The sequence below is a fragment of the Podarcis pityusensis genome (assembly GCF_964106645.2).
Source record: "Podarcis pityusensis genome assembly, chromosome: Z".
NCBI classification, from domain to species: Eukaryota; Metazoa; Chordata; class Lepidosauria; order Squamata; family Lacertidae; genus Podarcis; species Podarcis pityusensis.
The window spans coordinates 47,569,957-47,590,615 of record NC_138044.1 but is presented as its reverse complement, the minus strand read 5'-3'; the positions used below and the strand labels follow the sequence as shown (position 1 = coordinate 47,590,615).

At 47.4% G+C, this 20,659-nt stretch overlaps 1 protein-coding gene across 4 annotated transcripts; it reads left to right on the top strand.

Annotated features, from left to right (window-relative positions):
* Positions 1-622: 622 nt before the first annotated feature.
* GDPD2 (glycerophosphodiester phosphodiesterase domain containing 2) lies at positions 623-20,659 on the top strand. 4 transcript variants are annotated; one of them, XM_080990372.1, is made up of 16 exons: positions 623-1,146; positions 3,771-3,905; positions 7,932-8,035; positions 8,136-8,229; positions 9,734-9,793; positions 11,875-11,973; positions 13,300-13,393; positions 14,314-14,459; positions 14,995-15,077; positions 15,232-15,382; positions 16,846-17,061; positions 17,380-17,531; positions 18,754-18,901; positions 19,054-19,136; positions 19,812-19,840; positions 20,212-20,659. In XM_080990372.1, exons 2-16 carry the CDS (start codon positions 3,804-3,806, stop codon positions 20,262-20,264), a joined length of 1,614 nt encoding a protein of 537 aa, XP_080846498.1. In that variant the 5' UTR covers positions 623-1,146; positions 3,771-3,803; the 3' UTR covers positions 20,265-20,659. The 4 variants fall into 4 exon arrangements, with proteins under 4 accessions (XP_080846498.1, XP_080846499.1, XP_080846500.1 ...); XM_080990373.1 differs by having other exon boundaries at positions 985-1,146; positions 3,774-3,905; XM_080990374.1 differs by lacking the exon at positions 623-1,146 and adding an exon at positions 3,465-3,593.

The window sequence follows — 20,659 nt, the reverse complement described above, 5'->3', positions numbered from 1 at the left end:
TCATAAGGCTTCTGTGTTAGGTTGACTGGTACCAGAGTCATGGCCTTCTCAGAGGTTGCCCCTTAGTTCTAGATGCTCTCCCCCATTGCGCAAGCTGAGTTAGAAGAGAACATACATTTAATATGTTATTATTCCAATCTTTTAATTAAGTTACTTTTCTTGATGAAGTTTTACTGCTAATTTTAAAGAGCTATGCTGCCAGTTTTAATCTTAGTATATTGCTTTGTGTGTTGTGTGGTTATTCTCTATGATGCCGCTTTGTGTGAACAATTGCCCTGAGCGGTGATATATAAACATCATTTTAATGCATAAATAAAAACTTAAGTTTCTCAGAAACTGTCCATACCCCCCAGGGAAGCTTTTATACCTATTAGGCAGGCAGAGGTTCTCCTTGAGGAGGAAGATGTGAAGGAGTATCATTAAAGGGCTACAAATGGTCAGACAATTAAGTTTTATGAATGTTTTACTACAAGAGAGGATATTGTTTGGGTTTCTTCTTGCCCTTGGTCCTGAAATAACTTGTGTATGCTTGTTAGAGCTCCTCTTGCTTGCTAGAGGAAGAGAGAGTGGAATGAGTCGCCTGGGTGGTGCAGTGCTCCTTTTCTCTCCTTTTGGGGCAGCCCTCTCCTTTGTCTGGCTCCCTCCTCTGTCTCCTCCACTCGGAGCGTGGGCTGCCTGCAAACTTCAGGTCTGGGCTCTGAGTGAGTGACTCCCCCCACCCTCCGCCCCCCACCTTGGGCCTCTCCAGCCAGCCACAGAACAAGCTCCCCTGGCCTGTGAACTGAGTGGCTGAAGAGTGTGGCGCAAAAGCGGCACCTTCCTTGGCCTCCAGCTGCAGCCCTTCAGCCAGTTCACGCGCTCTTGCCTCTCCCTAGTGCACCTAGCCTGCCTGGCCCTGCCCATAGGTGGCACACACACGGGTTTCATGCCAGCTACTGTGCAGGTGAGAGGAGACAGCCGGTGAGAGCAGAGCGAGGAGGAGGAGAGGAGGAGGAGGAGGAGCATCCGCAGCAAAAGTTCAGCTTGGAAGAATAAAAGCAGCTGTCAGATAAAAGTGCCTCATCGGACTGCCTGCAAAAGAAGGGAGATCTGATCAGCCAGCTCTTTCTCAGCCTGTCCTCCAAGGGGACTGGGGCCTTGGTCAAGGTGAGTGAGGGGGCTGGGAGGAGCACCAGAGGTGCTGCAAACTGGGCAGTAGGCAAACTGCCTTGAAGCAAAATAGGCTCTTTTCTGGGACATAGAAAAGAAGGGTCCCTCCTTTCTCCAGCCCACCCAGCAAAAACGGGATGGTAATAAAGTAGGAATTGGGTTGTTTTGGTGGGGACGGCAGGAAGGGGCTAGAGAAAGGAGCTATCTTGTCTTCTGAAAATACGCATTTTAGTTTCACTTTCCAGCTTTAGATGGGGTAAATATTTGGTGTGGGATTCTGAAGGTGGGTCAAGAAGTTTCTCTCCAAGTTTTCCTTTATTTTAAAAGAGCGAAACCATGATATCCCCTCCCCCCCCCCATCATGGGAATGGTCACCACTGTATGGGGTTTTCCTTAATAATTATATGCAATTATTCCATGTGCATTCCTCCACTTTCTGTGCCACATAGGGATTGTGTGTGAAGTTGGGTTGGAGAGGGTGGGGGAGGGAGAGGATACAATTAAGACAAGTTTATTTCCCAGCTTGCACTCCCCTTCCTCTGACTAATGTAATCTTGGTCATTCATACTTGAAATAATTTTGTACAGCCAAACTTTTATTCAGAAGGAAAATGAGTTTTTTTCTAAACACATGACTCCTCAAAATGTTGCAATGTTCCCCCCCCCCCGGAAATAAGCTGGGGCCATGCCTGCCCGGTTTTGCAAGACTTGCAGAGTCACCCCACCCCTAGCAGCTCCTTCTGCCCCCCTCAGTGGGTGCCATCCTGTCCCCACCTGCAGTGGCAGAACTTGCAGTCTCAAATTTAAGCAGTGCCCAGTGCAACACCAAACCTCAGTGTCCCACTGCCTCTCACGCTCCATTCTAAATAAAAATTGTGGTGTCCCCCAGGCTCCATGCCTAGTGCAACCAAACCAGGGGTAGTCTCCGCACCGCCTCTGCCCACCTGCCTTTACCCTGGCACTCTCAGATAAGGTGGCCTGAGAAGGCTGGTGTTTTTTGAGCAGAGTAGCCAAATGGTCGTGTTTTCTCTTCCTGCACCCCCACCACTGCCCCACATGCCCCTGTGCACCAAGGCCTGAAGTCTCTCTGGTATCCATAGCAACACCTTCCCCATGCCTGAGGGGCCTTGGCAGGGCGGGAGTGCTCCTTCCCTCTCACAACAGCAGCGCCTTTGCATCTCTCAACTGCTCCACACATTACGTGATGCAGAGACTATCCCCGTGTAGAGAGAGAGAGCTGTATCGCCATGTGTGAAGAGGAAGATCGTATGCGTTTTTGTTGTTGCTTTTTCTGACATTGGTTATGGGTGACTGCGGTAAACACACTTGTGCGTATTATGCCAGGCGCTGGATACGTCTTTTCCCAAAGCAATTATCTTGACATGGGGAGAAACTTAAACCAATTAAAGCAGGCTTCTGATTTGTAAGAGCATTTTGGGGGCTCATAGGTATTACTGGCATCATCTTTATGAAATACCGTATACTGCCATTATGGTTTTTATCTGTGATTATTGTTACAGTGCCATTTGTGTACATCATACTTTCCCAAGAGCAAGAATGCAGGTCCCTGCCCCAGTGGCCATACAGTCGGGGGGGGGGACAGAGGATGGGGAGAGGGACATGGAGACAGGGTTTAATGGGAAAAGAAGCAGGTCTGCGTGTCTTCCTTGCCCTGTTTGTGTGGCTGATGTTAGGTAGCTTGAGTGTGCTGGAATCTGGGTTTTAATTCAGCTGAGGACTTAAGAAGAGCCAGTGACCCATCTAGTCCAGCATCCTGCTCTCACAGCAGCTGGAGGAGGAGGAGCTGCAAGTAACAGGCTTCCACCCTTCATGTGCTTCACCTGTTCTGTAAACAGACCCTCCATAGGGGTTCCAAGAGCTCCACTCAGAGCTGCGACCTGAAATGCAGGAATAGCCTTTGCTTGTGCATGAAAGAAATGAATGAATGAAGCTAGTAGGTAGGGTTAAGTGAGTACGCAGGAAGCAGACTCTCCTCTCCAAAATGTGACTTCCGAGTATAAACCCTAACAACATCAGAAGCAGGGGAAGGAGGGGCTGTGTTTGTGGGTTTCCCCGCACCCTCCTGTCCCGTTGCTCTCGTGTGTTGTGTCTGCCTCTTTATCTTTCACTCTCTGGAGGAGAGAGGTACGATTAAGCTCCATACTAACCCGACTCCTTGCAACGTGGGCCTGCCCCAGCTTGCAAATTTGGGGTGGGGTGCCCGGGGTGCAACTCACCAGGCAGGTTGAGTTCTCCCCCCCCTCCCCCCCGCCGCCGCCACCGTGCGCAGGTTTCCATTGGCCTGGTGCCTGATCTAGATTAGCCTCTTCTGGTATTGCACCCGCAACATTTGCGTTGGGTGATGACAGTGGGGGAACGGAGCTTGGGATCTCGTTGAACTTCACACATTTCCACACTCCCTTTTGCAAACCGCAACTGTTCCTGGTGAGTGGAAAAGAGCAGGAGAGGCGGAAGGCGGAAGACCCATTCAAGCAAGCATGGTTTCTTTCCTTCCTTATCCCCCCCCCCTTGCCACACCTATTCCTGCATTATCTGCCTCCTCCCTGCAAACTCCACGTGCCCTACCATGCAGTACCAATAGGCTACATGTGTTCCCCCCAGCAGGGCCTGGTGTCCTCCACTACTTGACGCACCATGGTGAAGGACGCAGGTTGCTGCAGCCGGTGTGCCACCTGCCTGCTGTGCCTCTACAGCTGCCGTTGGACTCGTAACAAGAAGGGTCTGGTAACCAGCAAGGTGAGTGGGCAACTCTTCTCCAGCATCTGTAGGGATGTGTTTAGAGAGTACTGGCTGGCCTGGCTCTGTTGCGTCATGAGGCATGAGGAGAGCACTGGCATGTCCTGGAGAAGAGGGGCAGGGGGTGCCAGGCATGGACCCTTTTTCTGTCAAGGGCTTTTTTAAAGTTCATTCTTCACAGCATTTATTCCCTAGCCCATTGCCAAAAGGGCTCTCGGAGAGACTTGCAAAAATCAAGACAGTACCTGCCCTCAGGCTCATAATCTAAAAAGGCATGACACACAAGGAAAAAGGAATAGGAGGGAGGAAAGAAACAGAAGCTCCAGCAAAAATTCAACAGAAGTCTTTGTCCTTAGGCAGCTGTGTTTTGACCTGTTTTCTCTAGTGTCCAATATGGCAGGATCCTCCAGCTCTCTCTCTCTCTCTCTCTCTCTCTCTCTCTCTCTCTCTCTCTCACCACCCTCTCCTAGCACCCTCAGTTTTGGCCCACTCAGTGCTGTGCTCTCAAAAGTTCCAGGAGACCTGGTGCTGGAATTGGTCGGTCTGTCTGACTCTCACAGAGAAAGATGGCTTGCCTGCCCTGGCGTGTTAGGAATTCCCTCTTCCTGACTAATCATGGCCCCCTTCTCTTTCTTGACAGCAAAAGACAAACTGGTTTCCCAGCGCAGTGGGGGAATGTAGCCATGCCTGCAAAGTACCCTGGTCCTCACTGTATCATTATTATCATTTCATCTTCATCATTATTCAACAATTTTTAATGCTGCTTAAAACCCTTTTTCTAAGCAATGTACAATGCAGTTACAAATATATATATAATACAGAGGGGGAAATCAGTTAAAATCAATAATAAAAAGCTTACTTAAAGTGCCTGCTGAATATTTCTTTTTTTAAAAAAGAAGTCTTCACTGAGGGAGGGAGGGACCGCCTGGTAGGGCTGGCAGTTTCTGGTTTTCATCATTGTGATATATCAGCAGCTAAACATTGTGATATACTGATATATCACAATATCTGAAATAAGGATGTAACTACGTACAGGCAAATAGGGCAATGTCTTGGCAATTGCTACTACTTAGGGGTCTATAAAGGGTACATTTTTACTTACCTTTAGCATATCATTACAACTGTTATTTTATAGTACAGAGAGCAACAGGGGCAGCAGGAAACATAAGAGAAGCGATGACTGGCTTCACGGTTTTTCCCATTTCACAATTTTTTACATAGCACCCTCACAAATTGTGAATCGTGATATGTCGCCATGTCAAATATTATAGAACTGTTCTCACAATGTGGACTTCGAACCAACTTCAGACGATGTATTGATACATCGCCCAGCCCTGCTGTCTGGTCTCAGTCGGGAGAGAATTCCACAATACGGGAACGCTTGGCTCCTGGCAGATGCAGGCAGTGCCATTCAGGACGCCTAACTGCGATTCCCCCAAATACATCAGGGATCAGGCAGGGATCGGGATCCAAGTACTTAAGGGCCTTGTGAATTATGCAGGAACTTTGAACTTGACCCAGTAGCATATGGGCAGCCAGTGCAAGCTTTTGAAAACTGGAGTTATGTGCTGGTGATAATCTATCTCCATCAACAGCCTAACTGCAGTGTTTTGCACTAGATGGAGTTTCCAGACCAGGCCCATGGGCAACCCCACATGATAATTATCATTATGAATTTCTAAACCACCCTCTATTAATTAGAATCCCTGAATGGTTTGCAACAACTACATTAAAACCATAATTAAAAAACAAACCATGGCAACACAGCAGGGATGGGCAGAGGTGGGCAGGCGACGGGAGCTTAGAGGAAGTAGCAGCCATGGGCAGCCACACAGTCTGTGGCTCCAGCTCCACCCCTTTGTATACTGGGTGACACAGGGGTGGAGGAAAGGGGTGTGCTGGGGCGGGCCACCCCGGGTGTAACCACCGAGACAAAATGCCAGGCGACATTCACCACGGGGCTTGCACCATGCCCGAGCCACGCATCTCTCCTGGGAGTGCCGCGGTGGCTTGGGTGCCCTTAGGCTCCACACTGCCCCCAAAGGTCCGCCCACTGCCTCCCCCTCAGTTGTAGGGCAGCTGAGTGGGAGGAGGCAGACAGACTCCTCAGAGGCCCAGCGGAGCATCCTGCCCCGGCTCGCCCTGCCCCGCAGGTGGCTGGCCCCGCCCCTGGGCGCAGGGCATGCACACTGCCCCAGGCACCCGACTGGCTTGCTCCACTACTGGGGTGGCATGTTCAGCAAAAGTGAGAAGAGGCATTATCTGATCACGTGAGGGAAAGTGAGTTCCTGAGAATGTGGGTGGGAGGAAGCCAGGGGGGTTGGCCATGGGGGAAAGTGTTCTTTCTGCTTCCCACCCCTCCTGCAGCGTAGGCCCTCTAAGCAGTGCATGGCTGGAGCAGATGGCATGTTTTTCCCTCCAGAGAGTTGAAGGCCATTTGAAAGAGGGATTGCTGCTCACAATGTATATATTCTGCTCAGGTATGCCTCCATGTATAGGGCTTTATGTCCGCTTTGGCTGGCTTCAGTTTATCTGCATGTTGCCTTTCTGTGGTAAACCAGCTCCTAAAGCATCAGTATACCATGCAATAACAATGTAATATAACAACACCTAGTAAAATATTTAGCATCTACTTTCCAAGGTAATCATTAACAATTCAAAACATATTGCCAAAATATAAACATGGAATCAACATTTCAAAAGGCCCACCGAAACAGACCTAACAATCAGCTCAGTATTATACAACTAGGCCAACAATTAATCCTAAAGCTTGGGAATAAAACTACTAAAGACAAAATCCAAATTAACAGCAAAATAGTCTATCTACCCTTACTAAGAAGAAGCCCAAAGCATGGAAGATAATACAAGATCTTATGTCCAACCTTTCATTTCAAGGCACATCAGCAAAATGATTTCAGAACTAATGAAATATGTATGTTCCCCAAGGGATGTAAAGCTCCTCAAATCACTTTCAAAATTATTATCTAATCTTCAGTCTAAGGCTAAGCTGTCCTCAGAGCTTGATTTAAGGTGGGGTATAAATCAGAATCTGCTGTCAGTGCCGCAGCTCAGCCTTAGAGCAAGCAAGGCAAAAGCATAATTTCATTTGTTATTTTTAACCCACTTTTCTGTGTGGAGACACAAACTGGCTTACAAGATTAAAACATGTTGTGTACAAATTTTCAGGTTTAAATATACTGTAGCTATTTGAATCTTTTCTCTCTCGCTTTGGATCAAAGCTAGTTGGGGAGGGAAGACATACCAAAGTTCAGATTTTATAAGGAACGACAGGATTGATGCCGGATAGTCCTGTTTTAAATGTATTCGGAGCTGTCGTTTTTTATTTTAAAAACTGTTTTAAAATATTTTTTCTGTAAATCACCTTGAGATGGCAGTTTAGAAGGCACTTAATCAGTGATTATGGTGATAATAAGGAGAAGGACTAACATCATATGTACACCACTTCCCAAACCAGTGGTGCGCTGCATCTAGAGCAGATGGGAGTGTGTGCACAGCCACAGCTTAATGGCACCAGATAAAAAACAAATGCAGTATCACAGGCACAGCAGATGGTAAGAAATAAAACCAAAAGCTTGCTGAAACAATTTTCAGCAAGTGTCTAAATCAGCCCTCAACAGCTTGGTTCCCTCCAGTTGTTTTGGTGAGAACCACTCTCATTATCCCTTAGTGGCTGGGGCTGATGCAAATTGTAGTCCAAAACATCTGGAAGTCACCAGGTTGATCCAGATACTAAAGGAGAAGGAGGCTGACAGTAGGAGGAAATTCCACAGCAATGTCACTGAAAAGGAACCTGTCATGGGTACCTTCCTGTCTGATCTCACATATGACCACCTAAAGCATGTGCCTAGGGCATGCCCTCCACTGTGTAGCCACAGCCAGCCTTGCACATCTGGAGCTGCAAGTGGGGCTTCCAGGCCAGAGGGTGTGTCATCCAAGAGTCAAGAGCCACCTATTGAGGTGCATCTGCCGGTGGTTCATTTTCTAACCTGTTCCTCCTCTTCACAGTGCGACTGTGCCTGGTTCTTCTTCATCTTCTGCGTGTGCCTTTTCGCCCTGGCCTGGTTCTACCTTGCCTTTGTCACCCTCAATGATTTCCACAATCTCAATGAGTGAGTAGAAGGCCCGGGGTGCCCTCCCCCACCTAAGATTCTCTCCAGCTACCTTTGTCATAACCCTTCCTCACCTCGGGTTTTTTCCCCTGCCCAACAGATTCATTTTCCGCAAGACAGGATGGTGGCTTGACTGGTCGATGGTGATGCTGTCTGGAACAACAACTCTGGTCACCTTCTCCTCACTGCTCCTGGTATACCCTTTTTATTTGGCTCTTTTCCCAGGACACTTGCACCGTACCTCCAGAATTCCCTGGTCTCGCTTTGGGGTGGTTGGGGGGTGGGGGGAAATCAACTTCTTAAAACCCATTTGGGAACATGCTGTTCTGTCTACTAAGGACCATTTCATATAACCTATTTGTAGAGCATTTATCCTGATTTGTTAGAGGAGAGGTTACATGATGTTGCATCAAAACAAGGGTTATCCCATACTCCAGCACATTTTCCCATCACTTTCCTTATTAGAAAAAGTCAGGTCTTTGGGAAAAGCGGGTTTGTCACACAAGACATACCTATCTATCTGAATTTGCTAGTATGTGATTAAGTCTGGGAACTCCAGTTTTTTGAGAGAGCCAGCAATATCTAAGCCCAACATTTCATAAAACTTAATAGAGCTCCTTGGGAGAAAGTTAAATCAGCACATTGAGAATACCAGTGTACAGTGGTACCTCGGGTTAAGTACTTAATTCGTTCCGGAGGTCCGTACTTAACCTGAAACTGTTCTTAACCTGAAGCACCATTTTAGCTAATGGGGCCTCCTGCTGCTGCCACGCCGCCGGAGCACGATTTCTGTTCTCATCCTGAAGCAAAGTTCTTAACCTGAAGCACTATTTCTGGGTTAGCAGAGTCTGTAACCTGAAGCGTATGTAACCTGAAGCGTATGTAACCCAAGGTACCACTGTACTTTAAAACAGACACACACAAAGTAGAAACATTAGGAGATACCTTCGGACTGAGTGAGACTGCTGGTCCATCTAGCTCAGTATTCTCTGCACTGGTTGGCAGCAGTTCTCCAGGGTTTCAGAGAGGGTGCCTCTCCCAGCCATGCCTGGAGAGATTCGGAATTGAACACAGGGCCTTTTGCATGCAAAGCAGATGCTCTACCACTGAGCCACAGCCCCTTCTCCATCAGCTGGATAAGATTAGCCTAAAACGTATACAGTGGTACCTCGCGTTAAGTACTTAATTCATTCCAGAGGTCCATTCTTAACCTGAAACTGTTCTTAACCTGAAGCACCACTTTAGCTAATAGGGCCTCCTGCTGCTGCTACGCCGCCCGAGCACAATTTCTGTTCTCATCCTGAAGCAAAGTTCTTAACCCGAGGTACTATTTCTGGGTTAGTGGAGTCTGTAACCTGAAGCATATGTAACCTGAGGTACCACTGTATAAGTGAACATCTCAGAAGCCAGAAGGAAGGTTCTGAGAAGGGTGTCTAGTGGTTAGTGGCTGAGACTTTTGTGACAGTGGAATTTGTAATGCAAATAAGAAAGTATCTGCAACTTTCATAATACAGGTCTGAAGGGTTTGGGTATAGAAAGCAGGTTGCCTAACTGCAGAGTTATGGCTTTTCTTCATTTTTGAGTGGTGTCAACACCATCATCTTTGTATGAGAATGTGGTCCTCCTGCTGTCCTTGTCCCAGAATCCAAAGTGGGTTCTTTGGTCCTAAGTCACATCACTCTCCCATTTTAATTATAGGTTCTGGCACTCTGCCTGCAGCTCTGGCACCAGCCCCTGAAGCTCCATTGGATACACAAGGTAAACCCCTGCCCCAAGCACAATTCCAACTTCCTACCGGTTTCCTTTGTGGAAGGCACAATCCTACACAAAGGTTTGTGCTGCTGCTGCTGCTGCTGCATAATGTTGGTGCACACCAGATCACCACCATTAGCTAGGTGGATTCCCAGTATCAAATGAGCATGCATTTATTTATTTTTGCACTTAGTGCTGAGATAAAGTACAACAGATCTCTTCACCTGATGTCATTTGATGTTAGGTGAATGACGGGGGGGGCGGGGTTGGACCAAAACGGCCTGGTGGTCCTCCACTTCCTTCTCCTTCCTCTATTTCTCCTGTTACATTTTAGCCTGTAAGCTCCTTGGGACAGGGTTTCACTTTGCACAGTGCCTTGCACACTGATGGCACTATGTAAGTTTATTTTCCTTATTAAAATGTTTAGAGACTGTCTTCCATTATAAGATAACAAGGTAATTTACAGAATAAAAGCCAAACAATTAAAACGATAAGGCACTGTAAGCAAAAATACCACAGATTTCCAGACTTTTCCAATAAAGCCAGTGCTATAAACTAACAAATATTTTTCCAATAAAGTCAGTAATGAGCTAATGTAACAATACCATGGAAGGGGAGAGGACACTGGGGGCTTGCAATGTTTTGTAAGGATGGAGGAAAAAATTGATTCACCTCACATTTAATAGAAACATGACTACAATGTGAGAACAAAAATACTGCCATGCTTTGAAATTTACATTTCTCTATTTTTTTCTGTGCAGTTCTCCAGCTAAGCAATATGTTCAAAAATGCATACAGTAAAGTGTACATATAAATACGCACTAAAATGCTTAATGGCTTTTCACAAGGACTTGTAACTGATTTGGAAATGTAGGGAATTGAGCTTAAGATTAGAAAAATAGGAAACTAAAATAAACTGAAACTGACATATTCACCATTCCCTACAAACATGCAAGTAGAACACAGGTGGAAGTGAAAAGTATACACACATCAGCTTCCCCAGAGAGAAGCCTCACTGCACCCCAATATATGCATTGCAGGGGATTGGACAACATGACCCTTGGGATCCCTTCCAACTCTACCATTCTATGATTCTATGTTCTGTTGCTCACTTTCTCTCTCAAACACTCACAAGCAAACCGATTACTTTCCCATTCCAAATGCACAACAATCTCTCTAAAGATGTTCAACAACACTAGGCCCAGAACAGAACCCTGCAGCTCCCTACTTTTCACTCCCCCGCCCCCCAAAAATTTAATACATGTGTTGCCAAAGCAAGCACACTTTTTTCCAGAATGGTGAGAAACCAATAGCTTTATTTAGTTGCAACAGTGTACAAAATAACCAAAGTGGTACAGTCCTTGCAGAAAGGTCTTGACAGTCTATACCAGGGGTCGGCAAACTACAGTCCGCTGGCCGGATCAGGCCCGCAAGGGTCGTTAACCCGGCCCAGCCGCTTTCTGAGCTCCCTGGGGGGCGGGGAGACAAAAAAGAGGGAAGCTGCCAGATGTTCTTATGCAAAGTCCTCCTTCAGAAGGAGGAAAACAGGGGGAGGAGGTCTGCTGGCAGGAAAAGAGGCACCACCCGGGGAGGGGGCAAGAGATTTATGGGGGGAGGGAAAGAGAGAGGGTGGGGGCCCCACCCCCAAAGCGCAGAAGAGGGGCCAGCAGCAGGAGGCCCAGCAGTCCGCAATGCAGCACCAAACCCAGGCAAGGACCCCCCCATCCAAACAATGTCTGTCATCAGTGCAGGTAAGAAATTTTTTTAATTTTAATATTTATCATCTACAATGCTGTCTGGCCTGCATGGTGCTCTTGCGTGGAATGTGTCCTTTTAAAATGCACCTGTGGGTTACTTGTGGGGCCTGCCTGGTGTGCACAGGAATTCGTTCATTTTTTCACCCAGAATATAGTCCGCCCCCCCACAAGGTGTAGGGACAATGGACTGGCCCCTTGCTGAAAAGGTTTGCCAACCCCTGGTCTATACATACTGCCTCCTTTTCAAAATAAAGTTCTTAAAGTGGCTTAAATACAATTGTCCCCCCCCCCCGCCCCCAGGCACTTGATGCTGTCTTCTCTTCCTTCCAGGTTCTTCTGATCCTGACGGCACTTGTGGTGGCTTCTGCTTTTGTGGGGGTGGAGGTTCAGTGGGAAGAGCAGTGGGAAAGTGCCCACATCTCCCTGCAGGTAAGAATCCACAGCTGATGGCATGATCTCAGAGAATATGAGCCATGGCACAGCTGCCACATGAACGCTGCCCAAAAATGAATTGAATGGTGAGCTTTTGGGATATAACAAGTGTTTGCCATGTGATTTTGGCACAGGTTGTGTTTTTTTCCTTGCCTTCCCTTCTTGCTGAGCTGCTGCGCATGGCATCGCTTGCAGCAGCAACTGAAACATGGAATGATTCATAGCAGCTTCTACACAGCAGTTAAATTGTGAACCAACCCAGTGGGTACATTCAGCAACAGTTGCTTGTGCACCTCTTGGACCTTGTCAGCCAGACAACTGACAGCACAGGTAGACCCCCAGGAAAAGTCTGATACCCCCTGCCCTCTAGCATCCTACCCAGTACAGGTAGTATGAAGCAAGTCAGGCAATCTGCCGGTGGTGGGGTGGTTCTTATGGCTGATGAAGACCGGACAGGAGGAGGCAAAGTTGATTGGAACACAGAATACCCTTGCACATTTTGACCAAGTTTTATATCACAAAATAAAGGGGTTACAAAAATAAATAATAGATATATAATGTCTTAATATCATGTATATACAAAATGTCAGTTATGGTTTAAGGAGCATTATATAATCAGGCATCCTTGCTCATTATTATATTTTAAACAAAATGTCAAATTATAAGACTGAGAATACTAGATAAGGTTAAACACTGTTTTGGAATGTTCAACCTTATCTAGTACTCCATTTTTCAATAAAATTGGTTTTGTGCACATCCTTCAGCATCTCTTTTATAACATGCAAGTTTTGTCAACAGTGCTATATATCCCATATGTTTTATTACCATTGCAAGATGTCAGCTGGTTTATCTGATTTTCAGTTCCTTGCTGTGGCTACTCTGGCTGCAACGTTGCAAGTTCCAAACCTTCCACATTTACTATGCATTTTAGACACTCCAGTAAAACATATTTGGTGGTTAAGATTATATCGCCACAAAGAAGTTCATTTATAATCCTCAATGCCTCTTGCCAAAAGCTTATAATCTTAGTACAGTTTAAATTCCAGCTCACTTATTTAATTTATGAGTCATTCCTTGTGAAAGCATCTTGCAGCAATTAACACTAACTGTGGCTTTTCCTTCTGGGTGGGGACTCCAGCCCTTGATGCCCTCTGCCATTATCCTGCAGGGAACTCTGGGTTAAAAGCTTAGCTTCAGGGTCAGCCTATTCCCTGGCATTGCCCCTTCATTCTACCTGTTCTATTTGTCCCATGTTGCTGCAGCCTGATATGACTCCCTTGGAAACTCCAAACCAATGGCTAACTCTTGTTTCTGCCCTGCCAGGCAACAGGTCCCTTCCTGCACATCGGAGCTGTGGTGGGCATGACACTGCTTGCCTGGCCAGTGGCTGACTGCTTTTACCGTACATCCTGCTCAGGTACCAGGGAGGCCAAAGCTATTCTTGTTCTCTCCCAGTACAGGTCCCTACAGCAGGCATTTCGGAGTCTTCCTTAGGTGTTGAACAATGTTCAAGGCCACACGGGGTCCCTCCTAGGACTAATCTACCCTCATCATTCAAAACGTTAGAAATGTGTTATTAAAATGTGACACCGGATAGCGCTGTAGAGCAGCGAAATGTTGCCAATGAGAACTTGCATTGGGAAATATATAGTTTTCCAGATCAGTGTCAATCCAGCCCTAGCGTCTTTTTTTACCACTCATTCATGATTATTTGTGCTTGTGATGAGGCTACTCGGACAATTACACACAATCTCACTTCAAATACTGTTTGCACCTGCAAATGTTTGGGGCAGTCATACTGCTTCATTTCCAGTCAGTGCATATCCTGTTGAAATCCTATTTATTTGTACCAAAACTGAGAGAGTGAGGGGAAAGTCGTCCCACTTTTGTCGTTTTATAGCCCCTCCAGACAACAATGACGTAGTAGCGGTGGGGAAGCATCACAGAACAACTAACAAAGCAGACTAAATTCACCACTAATGCACCACTATTGTGCCAAGAGCATGTTGCAGACTACACTCTGAATAAAATGCCAGTATGGAGGGGCCCTACGTCTTGTTTATTGACAGTACTGCATGCTGCAGTGTGTTGCTCAGCTCTTTCTTTAGGGCTCTAGCAGGTGGCACCGTTGCATTATTAGAGTTCCACTCTGAAGAAACAAGTAGCCTCATTGGTGGGAAGAGACTAGGATGATCCCAAAGAGCTGGGGGCCCAATTCTGATATCTTACCTGGAATGTCTTCTCAATGCTAGTAATGAAGGTCTAGCTTGCTATTATCTTCTTCCAAGACTGCCGTTGCATTTTACCTGCATTTTCCATCTGTCTGTGTCTCCACAGTCCTCAGAACTCTTCTGCTGCTGTTGTATCTGGGTGCAGTGTTTGCTCTGTACTTAGCCCCACTGGGTATTGATTCCCCCTGTCTGTTGGAGTACAGCCAGCTGCCCCCCAAGCCAGCTCTGTTCGGGCACCGTGGAGCTCCCATGGTGAGTAGCCAGCACCTCCTTTGCACAGCAAGAAGCAGGATTATAGGTGGCATATCTCTTCCTCAATGAGGTGCCTTATCTCTTCCTCCACCACCACCACCACCTCCTCCTCCTCTTCTTCTTCTTGTTAGATTTAGATTCTACCTTTCCCCCCAAAAGGACTCAAAGTAGCCTACAGATAAAAACAAGAAAAGACACAGAAAAATCCATCATTAATATACAATTTAGCATTGGTAGAATTAAAATTATACAAAAATCTATGCAGATAATTACAATGAAAGCAGCACAGCACCAGCCCTTTCATTAAAAGCAGTCAGTTCCCAAAGGCCTGTTGGAACAAGAAAGTCTTCACCGGCTAGCAGAAAGACAGCAGTTTAGCTTCTCTAGGGAGGGACTTCCAAAGTTTGGAAGCAGCCACCAAGAAGGCCCTCTCCCATGTCCCCACTAAGCATTACTTGCCATCCAGCACCAACCTTACTACCTTTGTCCTTCAAATGCACCTGTCATTTTATGTCCATTTTTAATCTCCATCCAGCTTGCACCTGAGAATACTCTGATGTCCTTCCGGAAGGCAGTTGACTATGGAGTGAGCGTCTTGGAGACAGATGTCCTGGTGAGGTAAGGGGAGAAGAGGTGGCAGATCAGCTGTCTGTGGGAGATGAAGAGACTTCCTGGTCCCCCAAGGCAACTTCCAGAGTTCTTTCCTTCTCCCTCCGGCAGTAGAGATGAATCCATTCCCCAGACCAAGCTCTTTTTCTTTCTCGCCTGGCAGTGCCGATGGGGTCCCTTTCATCATGCATGACGAGAAGCTCATCCGGACCACAAATGTGCAAGAGGTTTTCCCTGCTCAAGCCCAGTCCAATGCCAGCTCCTTCAACTGGACACAGCTGCAGCAACTTGATGCTGGCAGCTGGTTTCTGCAGGTGAGAGCTGTGTGGTGGTGCCAACTCAAGCCCTGTGCAAGCTTGGTGGGGTGAAATGGGTGCTGCTGGGCTGACTTGCATGAGTGGAATAGCATTGGTTGCTCCCTGTGCATTTGCTCTCTGAAGGGATACAATACGGTGGGAAATGATTTCCTGTTGTGTGGGATGGAGAACAGACAAGAAGGTGCTGTATATCTGGCTATAAATCTTACTACCAGAATACACAGACCTGGGTTTGCCAATGTGGGCTTCTCCATTGTGCCCATCTGTACCTTTATGGCACCTGCAAAGATCTCAGTATATATCTGCTCAAAAATCCGCAATACATGGGAGATGTTTAGCTCTTGCTGCTCAGCCCCTGTTTTCACCAGTTCAGCCTCTCCTACATTGGACATACCTTCCAGAACTGGACACCCACCCTCTTTTCCATTCTGAACAGAGGAGAGGTGCAAAGGGCTTCTCTCTGTCAAGATGGCCCCCCCCCCCCCGTGATGCTGGCAGGGGCTTGCCTTCAGCTTTCTCTGCTCTTTTAGGTGTGGCAGCCAATTTGCATTACGCCATGCTTTCCTGCAACTCACACACACCAACATTTTGTGACTGGTGCGCATGGTACTTTCTCAAAATTCCAAATGTTCCTGTGGGCCCAGAAAGGTGATTGACGCCTGGCTTAGTCCCTCAATAGGACCAGATCTAATGAATCCAATAGGGGCATGTGGGCTGTGGTGTTTGCTGATGATGATCTGATCCCTACTGAGCCCGGGTGCTCAATAGGCTGTGCAGATGACTGCTCTGTGGTAGCAGAGCTCCGTGGACTGCATGCTAATTGGGTTAAATCCTTTGATATCCTGATGTGGTCCTGCTCCAAATTCTGTCTTACTGTGAAGGTAAGTATCCTTCACAAAAGACCAGGGCTTTCTTTGAGCAGCCCTGATACTTCAGAACTCTCTCCCAAGGGAGGCTTATTCAAACACTTTCAAAACACTGTTCTTTTTCAAGAGGCCTTTGGTTTGCTTTGGTTTGCTTTGGTTTGCTTTGGTTTGGTTCTTGTTTTGTATCACATAGCCTTGCTTTGCAACTGCTTGTCAAAATGGTTATCATCAATAAACTGTTTCTATTGTTTACATTTTGGTTTGTTGAGCAATGCTGAATACCAGTAAATATTTTGTTGAATGAATATTATTGTGATTACCAGTCCCAGACCATGGAAACAGCATTCTCTCAAGTGCAGTTGCCCTCTTACTGTCTCTTGTTCCATAGGAGTGAATGGTACAGTGTTCATTATGCTCCCTTGTAGTGAGCAAGATCCTTAGGTCTGACTGGGGAAGCCCTTGCATGCAGCAAAAATGGATGGGTGGTGATTGCCTATTCAGTCTCAATGGGGAACTAAGCCTGGGTTGAAGAAGCCTGCAGCTGCAGGGCTCTATGATGTCCTCTCTCACTGACTCCCTTCTTCCCCCTACCAGAAGCCGCCCTTCCCCACAGCACGAAGCCTCTCAAAGGCAGAACGAGCTTTGGCACAGGCGCAGCGTGTTCTGTCTCTGAAGCAGCTGCTAGTTGAGGCCAAGAGGCACAACGTGTCTGTCATGTTTGACTTGCGTCCCGAGGAGGATCCCCACTACGAGGACCTCGTCAATGTCACTGTGGAGACTATCCTCCATTCAGACATCTCCCCGGAGCTGGTGAGTTGTCCTCACTGCTTGACAGAACACAGTGGGCTTCCCCTTGGAGCTGGTGGGGAAAGTGGGTGGACAGGGATGAGGCTGGCATGCTTGCCTTGAGAAATTCTGCCTAAATGCAAACAACAAGGAAGCCAAGAGCAAGCCAGCAGTAAATCACACTGAGCAAATAGAGCAAGTAGCTGTTTATTAACAAAAACGGGATCTACACAGGAGTGTCTGGCCTAATGAGCACAGCAAGTCCTCTCTTGTAGGTCTTGCCCCCCATGAAGCAGGGGGAGTGAGGAGGGATCTCTTGCTTACCATTTCCCTCCTTCCCAGATCCTATGGCTCCCTGATGAGTTTCGAGACTGGGTGAAGCAGCGGGCGCCCAGGTTCCAGCAGGTCTATGGCCGGAAGAAGCTGAGCAATGAAACAGAAGACCTTATGCGTATTAACCTGCCCTACCAAAATCTGAGCAGCACTGAAATCCGGTTAGTTGGGGGGGGCGATGTGCAGGAGGGAGGGCGGTGACAGTGGGGTTGGTGTCTATCCCAGGCATAGGTCAAGAAGAGAGAATTGGCTAGCAAAGATAGTTTGAGCATCCTGAGACAACATCTTTTCTTTTTGAAAAAAAAGTCTCAAGTTTTTGTTACTCCATGGATAAGTTTGGAAATATAGAGTAGGCTCATTGAAATCAATGGACCCAAGTTAATCACGTCCACTAATTTCAATTGGATCACTTTGAGTGGAACTAACTTTGGACACAATCCTACATAAAGGAGAACAATTTAGAACAGCACATGCACAAAATCAATACAGATCCAAGCCAGATATCCGCCAGGATAAAGATTTCCACTTAGAAAGCTTGTTGAAAGAGGAATGTCTTTTTAGCAGGTTCCAAAAAGGCAATAGAGAAAGTGCCCCTCTGATATGCAGTGGGAGGGAGTTCCAGAGGGGAGATACTTCCAAACCAAAGGCCTGATTCCAACATGGTGCAGAATGGATCTCCTGATAGAATGGTATCTGCAGCAGAAGTGGATTTATGGGAGCACAACCAGTTCAGTTACACCGGACGTGGAGCCTCGGTGGCACTGCAACCATCATTTAGAATGCAGGCCAGGGTGTGTGCGTGCCAAATGTTGGTGTCACACAGGGTGCCACTGAAACCTGAGACCCCAAAGCCCACCACTGTCTGCTGGATGCTCTCACACAGGGCATGCAGGGGATCTTGCACCCTTTGGGGCTGAGCAAAGGATACAGTGGTACCTCGGGTTACATACGCTTCAGGTTACAGACTCCGCTAACCCAGAAACAGTACCTTGGGTCAAGAACTTTGCTTCAGGATGAGAACAGAAATCATGCTCTGGCAGCGCGGCGGCAGTGGGAGGCCCCATTAGCTAAAGTGGTGCTTCAGGTTAAGAACAGTTTCAGGTTAAGAACGGACCTCTGGAATGAATTAAGTACTTAACCTGAGGTACCAGTGTATATCTAACCCCAGATGATAAGCCCTGAACATCGTCCCAGAACACGGCAGCAAACACTGTGGGTGGAAACTGTGGGGCTTACGCTCAGAGTCTCCCTCTCTGCCTTTGCCTCTGGGAGCCTGTCTTTTCCCTTCAGCGTATCTTAGGCACTGGGGTTTCTCCTCCCTAGAGGCTTCACGGGAGTTTCCCTGTTCTGCTTTGGTGCCATGAATCCCACCTTCTTCCCTAGGGAGTATCGCCGTGACAACATCTCTGTGAACCTGTACGTGGTGAACGCCCCGTGGCTCTTCTCAATCCTGTGGTGCGCAGGAGCCAACTCTGTCACCACTAACGCTTGCCAGGTGCTGCAGGGAATGGAGCGCCCCCTCTGGCTACTGGTAAGACTGGTTGGGGCAGGGAAGGACTAGACTTGTATCACCACCACCACCACCACCCCTGTGTAGGCAGCTCCCCGGGGAAACTGGCAGCTGCCCGTTTGCCCTTTCTCCCACCCCAATGACCTCCGTTCCCCATGTTCCCTTCTCCACAGCCTCGTGCCACATACCAAATGATCTGGATTGTGACAGACTGTGTCTCCTTTCTGCTGATTGTCTGGGCCTTCTTCTTGCTGAAGTGAGTACAGTGTGAGGAACTCCCTTCTGCATGGGCAGGGCATCCTGCAGCTGCCAACCCCTAACATAGCAGGGCTGGGGAAACCTGTGGCACTCCCGTGATTCACTGACCATTAGCCATTCTGCCTGGGGCTGATGGGAGTTGTGAGGGCTACTCATGATCGTCTTCCCTGCTATATAGCCATCTCTTCGCAGCATGGGCTGGGCTCTGCCTATCAAGGGGGCATTTAGGAAAACCAATGCACAAGTGTATTCACTTGGGTGCCACCCACCTGTCAGTCACCTGATGTCATGGACCAATCTGCCAGTCTTGCTGGTGTGTCCTTGCAGCCCTGACCTCACCTCTGCCCTGCTCTTCCCTGATCCAAACATGGCCTCAACGCTGAGTGACACTGTTGACCTACCTAAAATATTTTTTCAGGTTCCTGAGCTCCATTAGATGGTTGCTCTCCTCTTTTTCTTGGAATTGTTGGTAATAAGTTGCAGGTAAAATAATCCCCCTGTATTTGCAACATGGCTAATGGCTGGTGTGATATATCCTAGCTTCCTCTATTCCACCAAGATCAAAATACTTTCCCTGTCTCTGGCAGAACCACAGACACTACTAGCGATGAAGCTGAGGGTGGGAGGGCACACCTGTCTCTGAGCTAACTTATTCCCTCCCTTCCCCTTACAGAAAATGGTCCCGAAGAAAAGAGCCACAAGGTAAAGGGAGACGTTGGGCCTTCAGATCAGTGTGATATTTCTGCTATATTTAGTGTGTGTTGTGCAGTACAAAGAAAAGCGATCCACTTTCCACCATCGTTTGGGATACCTGCAAACTGACAGGGGTGACTTGAACTCTATTCAACAACTCTATCAGTGGGCAGAGGCTGCAGTTATTTCTATTGCACCTTTCTTTGAAGGAGCTTAAGGGTAGCGTACATGGTTCTCACCCACAATGATCCTACAGGCGGAGCCTGACTGTTTAAAACATACAAACACCTTGGCCCACAATGAATAGACCATAAAGCTAGAAGTCCCCTACCCAGGATCTCCTGTGTTGACATTCTTCTTTTTCCTTTCTGCTCTTCCAGGTTATGACTCAGATGTGCTCCTGACAAAGATCCACAGCCTGTTGTCTGAGTGACATATCAGCACAAACAGAGCAGAGGCCCTGTCCTTCCCATTGGTGAATGGGCAGGGCAGTTTTCACCTTTCAAAATGTCTTTTCTGGGGATGGCTTCTGGCTGTTGCTGAGACCTGGTTGTGGGGGCCTCTGCCCCCTGGAGCCAAGAGGCACAGCCACCACATAGCCTCTGGGGAGCACAGCAGGACTTCTGCAATTATCCTGCAATCATCTCTCTCAGCATGGCCTAGATCCTGAAACTGCCAGGAAAGGACTGTACCAGTTGTGGCAAAGAACTGGAGATTCCATCTGAAGGTTTAAGTGTTGTCCCTGGTCTGGGAGGTGATAGAAATGTTCTTTTTTCTTACGTGCTTCTGAAACTGTTATCAATAAAACACCCTGCATGATTTGAGAAA